Raw genomic sequence first — 10,861 nt, forward strand, 5'->3', positions numbered from 1 at the left:
GAAAATATATAGAGGAAATAAGTAATATTAGGAAAACAAATTAGGAAAACAAAATTAGGAAAACAAATAATTGAGGAAAGTAAATAATTAGGGAAAGTAACTAAGTAATTGGAAAAATAGATAGGGGAAATAAATAAGGGGGGAAAAAACACGGGGGGGGGGAAATACCCAAGGGGGAAAAATACCCAAGGGGCAAAAAAACCCAAAGAGGAAAAAAAGTAAATATTGAGGGGAAAAAATAAATAATGGTGAAAAAGTGATTAAGGGGGGGGTAAATGAATAAGGGAGGGCAAAAATGAATAAAGGAGGGGAAAAAATGAGTAAAGGGGAAAAAAATTAACAAAGGGGGAAATAAATAGAAAAATAATGGGGAAAACTAGAAGAATAATAGGGGAAAACTAGAATAAAAATAAATTTAGAAAAAATAAGAGCAGCTTTATCCACTGCTTAAAAACCAAACACACAGCCCCGACATCATTATTTAGCTGTTTTCGTGACTGAACTATTTACATGGATTCAAGACAGTATTTAAAGCCTGTTCAAAACAGCACCATGCTTTATTAATTTTTATTAATTTATATTTATTAATTAAACAAGATGCAACGTTTTTTTAAAAATACAGTGAGCAGGCTATCAGGTCCCTATGTGGGTCCACCCCAAAAAGCTGTTTCTTGTAATTTTCAATGCAATCATTAGTGAGAATTATTATATTTCTGACATGGAAAATGAAAAAAATAACACTGAGCTCATTTTGCTTAAAATATAGCATTGCACCTATTTTGTACCTAGGAAGCACCAACTCTCTGGGATTCTCTGAGGAAGACACTGTTAGACCCAAATTTTGTGGCACTCAGCTTAAATCCGAACAGCACGAAGTGCAGAACATGGTGAAGGGACAAAACCCCAGAGAACCTGTTCTTTCAGCAGGAATGCAGAGACTCCACAGCCCAGGGGACCTGAAATGGGAATTTCTTGTGCTTTCTTGTTACTTCAGTTTCAGCCCTTACTGAGCTAAAAGCCCTTTGCTGCCCTTGGCTGGCTGATGAAAAGGAACAGTTCCAAATGAGCTGGGGTTGACTAAGTCAGCCCCCCCAGAAAAACCCAAACAAAACCCGGTTGGCAGCTTCACACTTCTTCAGCCTGCAACATTCCTGGTTAACACTCACAATCACAAATGCCTTTTCATGTTCAGTTTGAGACAAGCTGACACAGGGAAACATGCTGTCTCCTGTTTGTTCCACAACTATCTTACAGGTTTTTAGGCATTTTAAGGTCCTCTCAGTTCAACAGTTTCCAAGAGCACCACATCTCTGTACAGCAAGTAAACAGTCACTCTGACGAATGGTCAGACACATAATGGCATCTTGATATGACACAAGTATTTTAATTCCTGTTTGTTCAGATTAAAATAAAAACAAACCCACAGCAGAGTCCAAGAAAGTGATTTATTTCCACTTGTCCTTATGAGTTAAAGACAGTATCTTTTCTTTAAAAAACAGTATCATGTACTATTTAGAAAATGATTACACCTTTCTTGTCCAAGCAGTTACACCCAAGTATGACCTCCTGTCTACCTTTTAAGGATGGGTGGGTTGGTGTCTTTAAGAGCAATCTTCAGAATGTAGCGTCAGAAAACGTGTACAGGTGAGGATAAAGTTACCAGCAAATGGATAAATGTTCCTGTATTATTATACATTAACACAGAGGAACTCATCCACCAACTAGTGCTCCATTGGCTCCTCAGCCTTTTCCACAGTTTCTTCTACAGGCGGAACCGGCTAAAAGAGAGGAAAAACAAATATTTTAGGAAGGCAGAAGACAACACTTGACAAACCAGCTTTATCCTGATTTGAGCATCACAAGCGGCAAAGGCTGCTCATGTCAGCAAACAGCTTAAAAAGCAGTGTTACCCAAATTAAGCATGAGTAGGACAGAGCTGGTAATTAGGAGACTATGGAGGCATCGTGTGAAGGGCACGAGAAACATAAGCAGCCAATTCTGTTGCAAAACAGAGAAAACTTGTACTTGATCAAAGCTGAGGAAAGAAGATGACATTGGAACAGCCTGGCATAAATTCAGCATAAACTGATTTAAAAAGCCTCCGAGTTTCCAGCTGAGATTATACAGTCTTCATATGGTAACTTCAAATTTTAAAAACTGCCTTTCTAAAACTCCACTAGAGTATTAGAGTTAAATTTATTTTAAACATAATAGATCGTATCTAAATGTCATCTTTCAACAAAGCCTATTCATTTGTATCCAAGCCACACACCTTTCTCTGTGGTCTCTCCTCAAGACCTTCCAGGAATGGCGCTACGTCGTCATCGTCATAGATGGTAAACTCCATGTCTTTGCCCACAATTCCAATGGAAACATTCTGTCAAACAAAGTTTTGAAAGCAGGGAGAAGTGGTTTTTCTGCAATTAACCTTTTTTGTAAGCTTTCACTTACAAAAGCTATCGTGTTTCAAAAATCGTGCAAGTAAAAATCATTCAAGGGTTTCAACTTCTTTCATTTTGTTTTCCTTTGAATACACACAATTTCTCAAAACCCCTTATTTTAATCTCATTTTGCATTTTCAATAGTTTAAGAGTTCTAAAAAACAAGGTGATGGAAAAGGGCCACAAGCAGAACACTAACTAATGGATATCCTTAGAATTGTCTCGTTCAACAGTTCCTCAATTCACTGCCAGGAATTTGTACACCTTTCTGATGCTGGATACTCAACCAGCTGTTGGTGCATTACCTTCCCTCACCTCCCAGTTAATGACTGACTGTGTTCACAAAGCAAAGCTGTGATTCTAGTTGCATGTAATGTTTATTAACACTGATCAAAGCTTAAAATAGAATGAAGCAACTAGAGAAATAATGTCTTATTTAGTGAAAGCATCGTTTTTGTTAAGAAACTTAAATCTTGAGATAATTAAGAAATGGTAGATAAACTAGTGACATTAAATGGAGATGACATCACCTACCAGTATTCAGCTTTCAAGTTACAGTGCTTTGTCAGACAAACTTCACAAGAATTGTGTCACAGCAATTTCTAGTAACAATGGCAGTAAAATTCCTTAAGAAAACCTAAAACCTAGAACTTACCTTGGTGGTCAGATCCTGTTCAGCAGGAAGAGTCTCTCTCAGGGCACGCAGTCCATGTTTAACTAGCTCATTTAGATTGCCTTAAAATGGAATCAGAAAGACAGTTATGGACTATATGGTATTATCTATGGACATTCATTTCACCTCCTTCCTATTCCTATTTGAGAACTATAAAATCAGCTTGGCTAACTTGTCTTCCAGAGGTTCTCTCCCTTGTGGCACTGAGTTGGTTGTAATAGCATTCCTTGAGAAACCATCCCTCCCCTATATTTGAGGTCAAGTGCATCTGGTTTTGACACTTGCCTTGCCTCCAGTGCCTCCACTGCATTGATATTCCAGCTTTGATTTTTTTTTCCCCCCAAGAAGCTATTCAATAGGCTCCTCCTCATCATTCCATACAAAAATAAATTCAACACTTTAAATGCACCACCTAAATACTTTCACTGACATACCCTGCTATGGAAAGAATTACACTCCCCCTGAGTTAAACAGGGCAGAGGCCTTTCACTTTTTTCCCTGCTTTCCTGAGCACACTTTCTCATTTCATTAGATGCAATAAAAGCATCCATGTGTTAAGACATGAAAATCTGTAACGTTCTCACACAGATTTACAGTTATGCCGGACTTGTCTCCCAAAATTTCTCTTCATCTCACTAAATGCAAAAGAACAGAGCAGTAGCAGAAAATAAACTGCAGAGTTGATGAATGCCATTAGCTAGAGAGGGTTCCACTACTCACAGTCAGTGAACTCAGTCATGTGCCTCTCCAAGTAAGTCCGTGCCGATTGTGAACGAGCACCAATGGACATTGCTTTGCAGTCAAAATAGTTTGCAGAGGGACAAGTCTGGAAGATGTGAGGGCCCATATCCTACAAAGGGAGAGGAAAAAACCAACAGAACGTGAAACAAATGTATAAATTCATACCAAGTCTTCTGCTTGAACACGAGACCTTCTGAAAGAGTTTTGCTTCCTGGTATATCGCACGGCCTGCATGTATGCACAGAAACATATTTTATATTGCTGATCATATCACTGTTCTTACACAATTCCTTCAAAACTTATTCTAAAAAAACCCCCAACAACAAATAAAAAAACCCCAACTCTTTCTCCATACTTCATTCATTAAGATGTAGCTTTTATGTGGACAGGATGGCTGGCACAAAAAACATTTCTTTCTCTCTTCTACACTGTGCTTATGTAAGCTCCCTACTTCATGGCTTGCAGCAGGTTTTTCAAACACATTCTGTCTTATCTGCACAAAAGTAAAAACTGGCTGTAGACTAAACCAAGCCATTCAAAATTCCAAGACTCTTGAGGGCAGAGATCCTGCATGTGCAAACTCTTGCTGCTAAACAAGTAAGAGAGAGGCCATCTATTTTTTATTCCACATCTATTATTTAATAGAAAGTGTTCAGAATAATAGTTCGCAAACATCCAAAATCAACAGCAAAACAGTGCAAAAATCAGGGTTTTTTTCTGTAAATATCTCATATTGCACCTTAAAATACCTAATAAGTGTAGGTAGGATTAGCTATTAATTAACACTTCTAAAAGCTATGTTTTAGGTTGAGATACAGACAAATATTTCCTTATCCCGAGAATTTTGACGAGTTTGCCTCTTCCATCTTTCCCTCTTAACATCTACTTGTCGTACAAAGTTTCACTAATCACATTTTCTTGCAGATCACTGGGGACCAGAGCAGCTTACTCACATCGTAGCCCGCGATGAGCAGTCCCACCCCATAGGGCCTCCTGCCGTAACGCTGCGTCGGGATCTGGGTTTCTGAAGAAAGCTAAGGAAACGATCTTAAAATTACATGTTCATCACCCAAAACATTTTCCTAAGCCAAACAGAGATGCACCAAAGTGCATCCTTATAGGATATTCTCTGAATGAATACATGAGCAGTGTGAATGAAGAAAAACTTTGCAATCAGATTTTCCAACTTGAGTTTTAAGCTGTGACATACGAGAATCATTTTACGAACAAGTAAAAAGCTATGAAAGTATTGCAAGTGTAAAAAAAAAAGGATACTGCTTCCAATTAGTGACACTAGGCGAGAAACTGGAAGAGGTCTATCAAACACAAACCTAGAATCCAAACACTCCTGACGCATGAAATTGCTAGAAAGCAAAAAATAAAAAAACAAAAGAATTAAACCAATGCACAGATCAAAGACACAATGAAGTTTTGTCTTAATACTTGTCTGTTAAGGTAAACATTTTTGTTTCAGCTCTGCTTGTTGAGAAAAAGGGTCAAGGGCTTTACATAATTTCATTTCACCATGACCTATAATTGTTATTTAGAAAGCTGACCACAGGTTTGAAAAGAGTATAAAAGTATTTCAGACAGACAAATGCAAAGAAGGTGGAAGTTCATGCAGGCAACAGATGGAAAAAAGCCACAGTCAAATGGTAACATTGCTTTGTAACATTTCTAAATTTTAGAAAGTCTTCCTATCCCTTCTTTGTCCTTTCAAACCGAGGAACACTCCTCCTTCCGTGTACATTTACCTCACCTGATCAAACTCTGTGGCCAGCAGGTAAGAGCAATCCCCTCTGAAGCCCACACATAACAGCAGTCTGTGTGTTCAGTAACTTTTTAAAGTGTGTGTACACAGAAGCAGCTGCCAGAGGGAAAGAAGTGATGCACTTTCTCAGACTGCTTGGCAACCCCATCACGCTGAGGAAACCAGACAGGACTGTCTCACCAGCAGTAAAACCAAGGAGCAAAATTTTGGGCCAAACAAATGAGATTTCTGCCAACCAGTTAAAAATCTGCCAGAATTTCACGCTGAGGTCTTTGGCATAGTACAACAAAGCAGCAGCTCAAGACTAATCCTTAGCCAAGCAGAAAATCTCATTTGCAATAGTCTGAATGAACTTTCACTCGTTATTGCAGAACTGTGTTATGTCAACAACCAGGATACTCACCACAAGAGTCTTGCATCGGCAGTAAGTCCCGCAATTGAGATACCAATATGGTTGTCAACGTACAGGATTTTTTTCTGATGAGCTGCCAGCTCAGACTGTGCTCTCTATGCATAAAAGGAGAAAGCTATGTGGCAAACTGAACAGTCTGCCAAGCACTGTGGAGAAATCTGCTAACATTTATAGCAAGAACTGAATATGATCACGAAACAATGAAAAAAAAAATTAAATTTATAAACTTGCAACAGAAGACAAGAAAAACCCAATTTCACTTCAGTAGGAACCTGTCAGAATGGAAGAAAAAACAGACACTCACTCAAGCTTTGGGAAAAGAAAGGAATACATTTACTACTTAATAACTAATGAAAAGAAAAAGAGGATACCATCTTTTAAAGGGAAAAAAAATCTTCCATTCATTTCCTTCAGTAATTTGTGAAAATCTGCTTTGCATGGGTACTGAAAACATTTCAGTTCTATACTGGTACTCAAGCAAAAGGAAACTGGGATTGTATTTACATTACACATAGAAGTTCTGACTGCACAAAGCTAATCTGCCAACCCAAAACTTTTCTACGAACATTACTGTCCCAAGAAGACAGTTTTGAAGTTACCTTGAGAGCAACCAGAACAGCGTGTGTTTTGGACTTCAGCCCCACCGTAGCTGAGCCTTGTTTCACGGCTTCCATGGCATATTCTATTTGATGAATTCGGCCCTACAAAAACAAAATCAAAGGTGATCATTCTCAACTTAATCCTCTGAATCAACTTTCGACGGGTTTGGACTCTCAGACCTTTGATTCCCCACCCCAACAGGGGCACTTTCTGCGTCACAGTTTAAACCTGCAACCAACAGATCTCCACCATTACCTTCTGCAACGCCTCACCACTGACCCACGGAAACCAGGCCATCTCTAACTCACTCACTACTGCACACGAAGGAACGGGAAAACTAAAAAGAAAGGGTGAAGAATCTTGACACTAATCTTGACATAAGACTCACGAGACTTTTGTCACTGTCTTTAGAGGAATCAGTATTTGACCCGATGTGATTCAAGACAGAACTTCCAGCTGAAGTTGGACACTTAACTTTTAATCGAGTTTCCTGAAGAAACGAGTCTTACGCAATTGTTGTGTCTCACCATCCATTCCCCAATAACTTCTGAACAAGTTATTGGCCAACTGCAGTGAAGTCTGAAAGAGGAGTAGAGGTCTCAAAGGAAATCAAGTCCCCACAAGTTCTGCAGAGGTGTCCAGAAGCTTTGTAGGAAAATGTGACAATGTCCATTTCATGGCACCACTGAGGGCAAAGTGTCTCATTTTCTGCCCTCCAGCCCACGACAGACAGGGCAGAGCTGCCCTGCAAGCACAGCCCACAGCTGGATGATTCTGCCACATCTATTAGAAGTCTCAAGAGAATGTTATACTTTTAAAAGTAATTTTTTAAGTAACAGATAAGATGAAAAAAATTAAAACTAAAGTTTCTGATACAGAACCTTCCAGAGAAACACAATCATTAAGGATGAAAACAGTTCAAAGGCATCTACACCTATCATGCTATTGATTAAAAAAAACAGGGAAAGATTCAAGGCTGTCCTCATATAGGATTGAAAACATTGCAATGTAGGGAAAATAAGTATCATACACAATAGTAGTACATGATGAAGATTTCCAGTAGCAATACAAACCCACAAACTAACGATACACTAGGTTTATAGGAACAAAATCTGTTATTTGGATTCAAAATCTCTAGTTTTGCTAAATATAGAAATGAGTCATTTTCCAAGGCTCTGATTTTCCAAAAGTATCCCTTCTTAAAATGTCCATACTGAGAGAAGAGGTAACATTAAACATCTGAGCTGACACTTGCTTTTAGAATTCCAGAATGTTTATTTTCAAGTCAACACAACCTGTGTAAGTTTCAGAACACCCAGTGTACGTTTCTAGTAACAATACACAGTGGGGAAGTGACTCAGAGGTAAGAAAATTTCAAATTCAAGTGCAAAGCTCAATATAATCTTAACTACAGAGACAGCAAGAAGCTTCCCTGACAGTCCACAACACGGGAAATTAGGGACACACATCTGCATAGACTTCAGAACTGAAGCACAAACTGCAGCACAAAGTGATATGGCATTTAACCACTTTCAAGTTCTAGCTCTCAAGGTTACAAGCTTTATATGTGGGATTTATTCAACATGAATGTTTGTGACCACTTCAATACAGAAAATGAAGATCTGTGAATTTGTACCACAAAAGTCAGTACCCCAGGTTCCAAGCTCCAGATTACCCTGTGGACACAGGCATTCAAACAGGGGCTTACAAGGCAGTCAAAATTGTGCACAGAAAGAGAAACAGCTGCTGTTATATCCCACTTGAAGAAGTGGTATATTCTCACTCAAGCACAAAATATCAGCTCTTAACGATTTGATTTTTTTTTTCGAACAATTTGAATGAAGTGATTAATGGAAAAAAAATTATTCCCAATTATAAACTAAACAGTTCCTTTCCAATATTATCTAGTGGACAAAAGAGAGAATGACCTAGCAATGGCCTAACATTGGGAAGATTTAAGCTTACTTTCATGCTTTTGGTACCTCACTTACCAACTTCTTATCACAGATCTGTAAATGGATCATAGAACCATGGAATGGTTTGGGTTGGAAGGATGATCCTTTAAGGATCATCTAGTCCAACTCCTCAGGTGACAGCATCTATTTGGTACCTCACAGAAACCAACTGCCTTAAGCACTTTGAGGTGAAAGGGCCCACCTCTGCACCACTCAGGTTCATACACCAGAAGTCCTGAGATGTGCCAGTGGCTTTCTGGACACCCACAGCCTACAAAGGGAGACGGGAGCAGCCTGCAGGAACTTCAGGCACCTGACAACAACCTACACAGTCCTGATACCGCTGCTGTGAGGTGGCGAAAACCTAAGAAGAGAGTTAAAAACCCAGTGACAAAGCACATAAAGGCTTTACCTGCGGGCTCCACACGGTGACATCATTGTCATACTGGTTGCGAAACTGGAATGGAGAAAACAAAACTCATTAGTGCCACTAATGAGCGGGCAGGAGGAGTGTTCCTGAGGGGAGTCCTGGTTGTTTTCACAGAATCACAGCATCAATTAGTTTGGATAAGACCTCTGGGATCATTGAGTCTAACCTATGACCAAACACCACCGTGTCAATGAAGTATCACATGCAGTCTTCCCTTAAGCACCTCCAGGATCAGTGACTCCACCACCTCCCTGGGCAGCCCATTCCAACATCTAATCACCCTTTTGGCAAAAAAATTCTTCCTTCTGTTCCATCCCTTTTGTCAAATTGTTAGGGTTGGAAGGGACCTCTGGAGATCATCCAGACCAGCCTCCCCGCCAAGGCAGGCTCACCTAGAGCAGGTGATACAGGAACGTGTCCTGGTGGGTTCTGAACGTCTCCAGAGAGGGAGAATCCATGACCTCCCTGGGCAGCCTATTCCAGTGCTCTGCCACCCTCAGTGCAGAGAAGTTCTTCCTTGTGGTGATGTGCAGCTTCTTGTGTTTTAGTTTACGGTTAGTGCTCCTCGCCCTGCCTCTGGCTACCACTGAAGAGTGTGGCACCATCCTCTTGGCACCGGCCTTTGAGACACTTGTGTGTACTGCTGACATCCCCTCTCAGCCTTCTCCAGACTGAACAGGCCCAGCTCCCGCAGTCCCTCCTCGTAGGAGAGGTGCTCCAGCGCCCTGCAGAGATATCTGCACGCACCCCCACAGGGCCCTTGCTGTATCTGTCCCCGGACCGCAGCAGGCCCCGCTCTCCAGCCACACTCCTTTCCAGGCCCGGCCGCGCCCGCGGCCCCGCGTGGCCCGGGAACTGCTTACTCACTGCTCCTCCCGCCCGCCCTCCCGCCTCCCCCGCGCCGGCCCCGCGGCCCGGCTGGGGGGTTCCGTACCCCTCTCCTCACCCCGCTATCCCGCTGTGCCGCTATCCCGCCCCACCGCGCCGTCCCTCACCATCCTCCCGCTTCTCCCGGCACCGGCGGCTCCTGGAAGCGACGGGGCAGCGGGGCGGGAGCGCGCAGGCAGCGCCAGCCGCTCCTCCGAGTCATCGATGGCGAGCGCATGCGCAGCGGCGCCCCCACCGGTGCGATGTGAAAAGTGCTGCCGTGTGTTTCTTTATTAAATTTCTAAATGGGTCTTTTTGCCGTCAAGGATGAGGCGCTACAAGTGCTCGGCGAAAATCAGTTGTGTACTGGAGATCTCGCTTTGGACGATGTGAAGAGGTTTTGTATAGTTGTAACTGAAAAGTGAGTTAGAAAGTACTACGGGAACTCCTCCGCGGGATCAAGAGAGCCAAGCATTAAGATAAAAGAGAATGAATTTAATACTGTACTGGCGTGTTTTTATTTCTTTAATACAAGTGTCCAGCTGGTGAAGTCACAGTAAAGTCGAACTAGCATATCACTGGTAAAACTAATATATATATATATATATATATATATATATATAAAAAACTAGTTCTATAGTAGTTTTATGTATATATAACTAGTTCTATAGTAGTTTTATGTATATTCATGTATATAATGTATATATATAGTTATACACTATGTAAATAGTGTATAACTAGTATAACTAGTAAATATATGTAAAACTATTTATATACTAGTTTTATACATATATACTAATTGCATATATATAACTAGTAGTACACTGGTTTTATATATATACACATATATATATACATATACAATACATACACTATATGTATTATAGTTCAAAGTTATATATATACATATATATAAAGTTATATATATATATATATATATATAAAGTTATATATATACATATATATATAAC

General features: G+C 40.4%; 1 protein-coding gene across 1 annotated transcript; it reads right to left on the bottom strand.

Moving 5' to 3' along the window:
- Positions 1 to 1,425: 1,425 nt before the first annotated feature.
- On the bottom strand, positions 1,426 to 10,121 carry PSMA1 (proteasome subunit alpha 1). The gene is made up of 10 exons (XM_027651320.1): positions 10,019 to 10,121; positions 9,006 to 9,050; positions 6,638 to 6,739; positions 6,030 to 6,133; positions 5,131 to 5,219; positions 4,809 to 4,879; positions 3,835 to 3,964; positions 3,097 to 3,176; positions 2,273 to 2,377; positions 1,426 to 1,778 (listed from the first exon to the last, which is right to left on the bottom strand). The coding sequence occupies exons 1-10, from the start codon at positions 10,019 to 10,021 to the stop codon at positions 1,722 to 1,724; spliced, it is 786 nt and encodes a 261-aa protein (XP_027507121.1). The 5' UTR covers positions 10,022 to 10,121; the 3' UTR covers positions 1,426 to 1,721.
- Between the last annotated feature and the right edge of the window lie 740 nt (positions 10,122 to 10,861).

This window comes from Corapipo altera, unplaced genomic scaffold (genome assembly GCF_003945725.1).
Source record: "Corapipo altera isolate COAL_440 unplaced genomic scaffold, ASM394572v1 78, whole genome shotgun sequence".
Lineage (NCBI taxonomy): Eukaryota > Metazoa > Chordata > Aves > Passeriformes > Pipridae > Corapipo > Corapipo altera.

Excerpts from the sequence above, each read along its gene's own strand:
- PSMA1 (XM_027651320.1), bottom strand. Across the intron at positions 6,134-6,637 it reads CTGTTCTGGTTGCTCTCAAG|AGAGCACAGTCTGAGCTGGC; the intron begins GTAACTTCAAAA and ends TTTTATGCATAG. Across the intron at positions 3,965-4,808 it reads TGCTCATCGCGGGCTACGAT|GATATGGGCCCTCACATCTT; the intron begins GTGAGTAAGCTG and ends CTCCCTTTGTAG.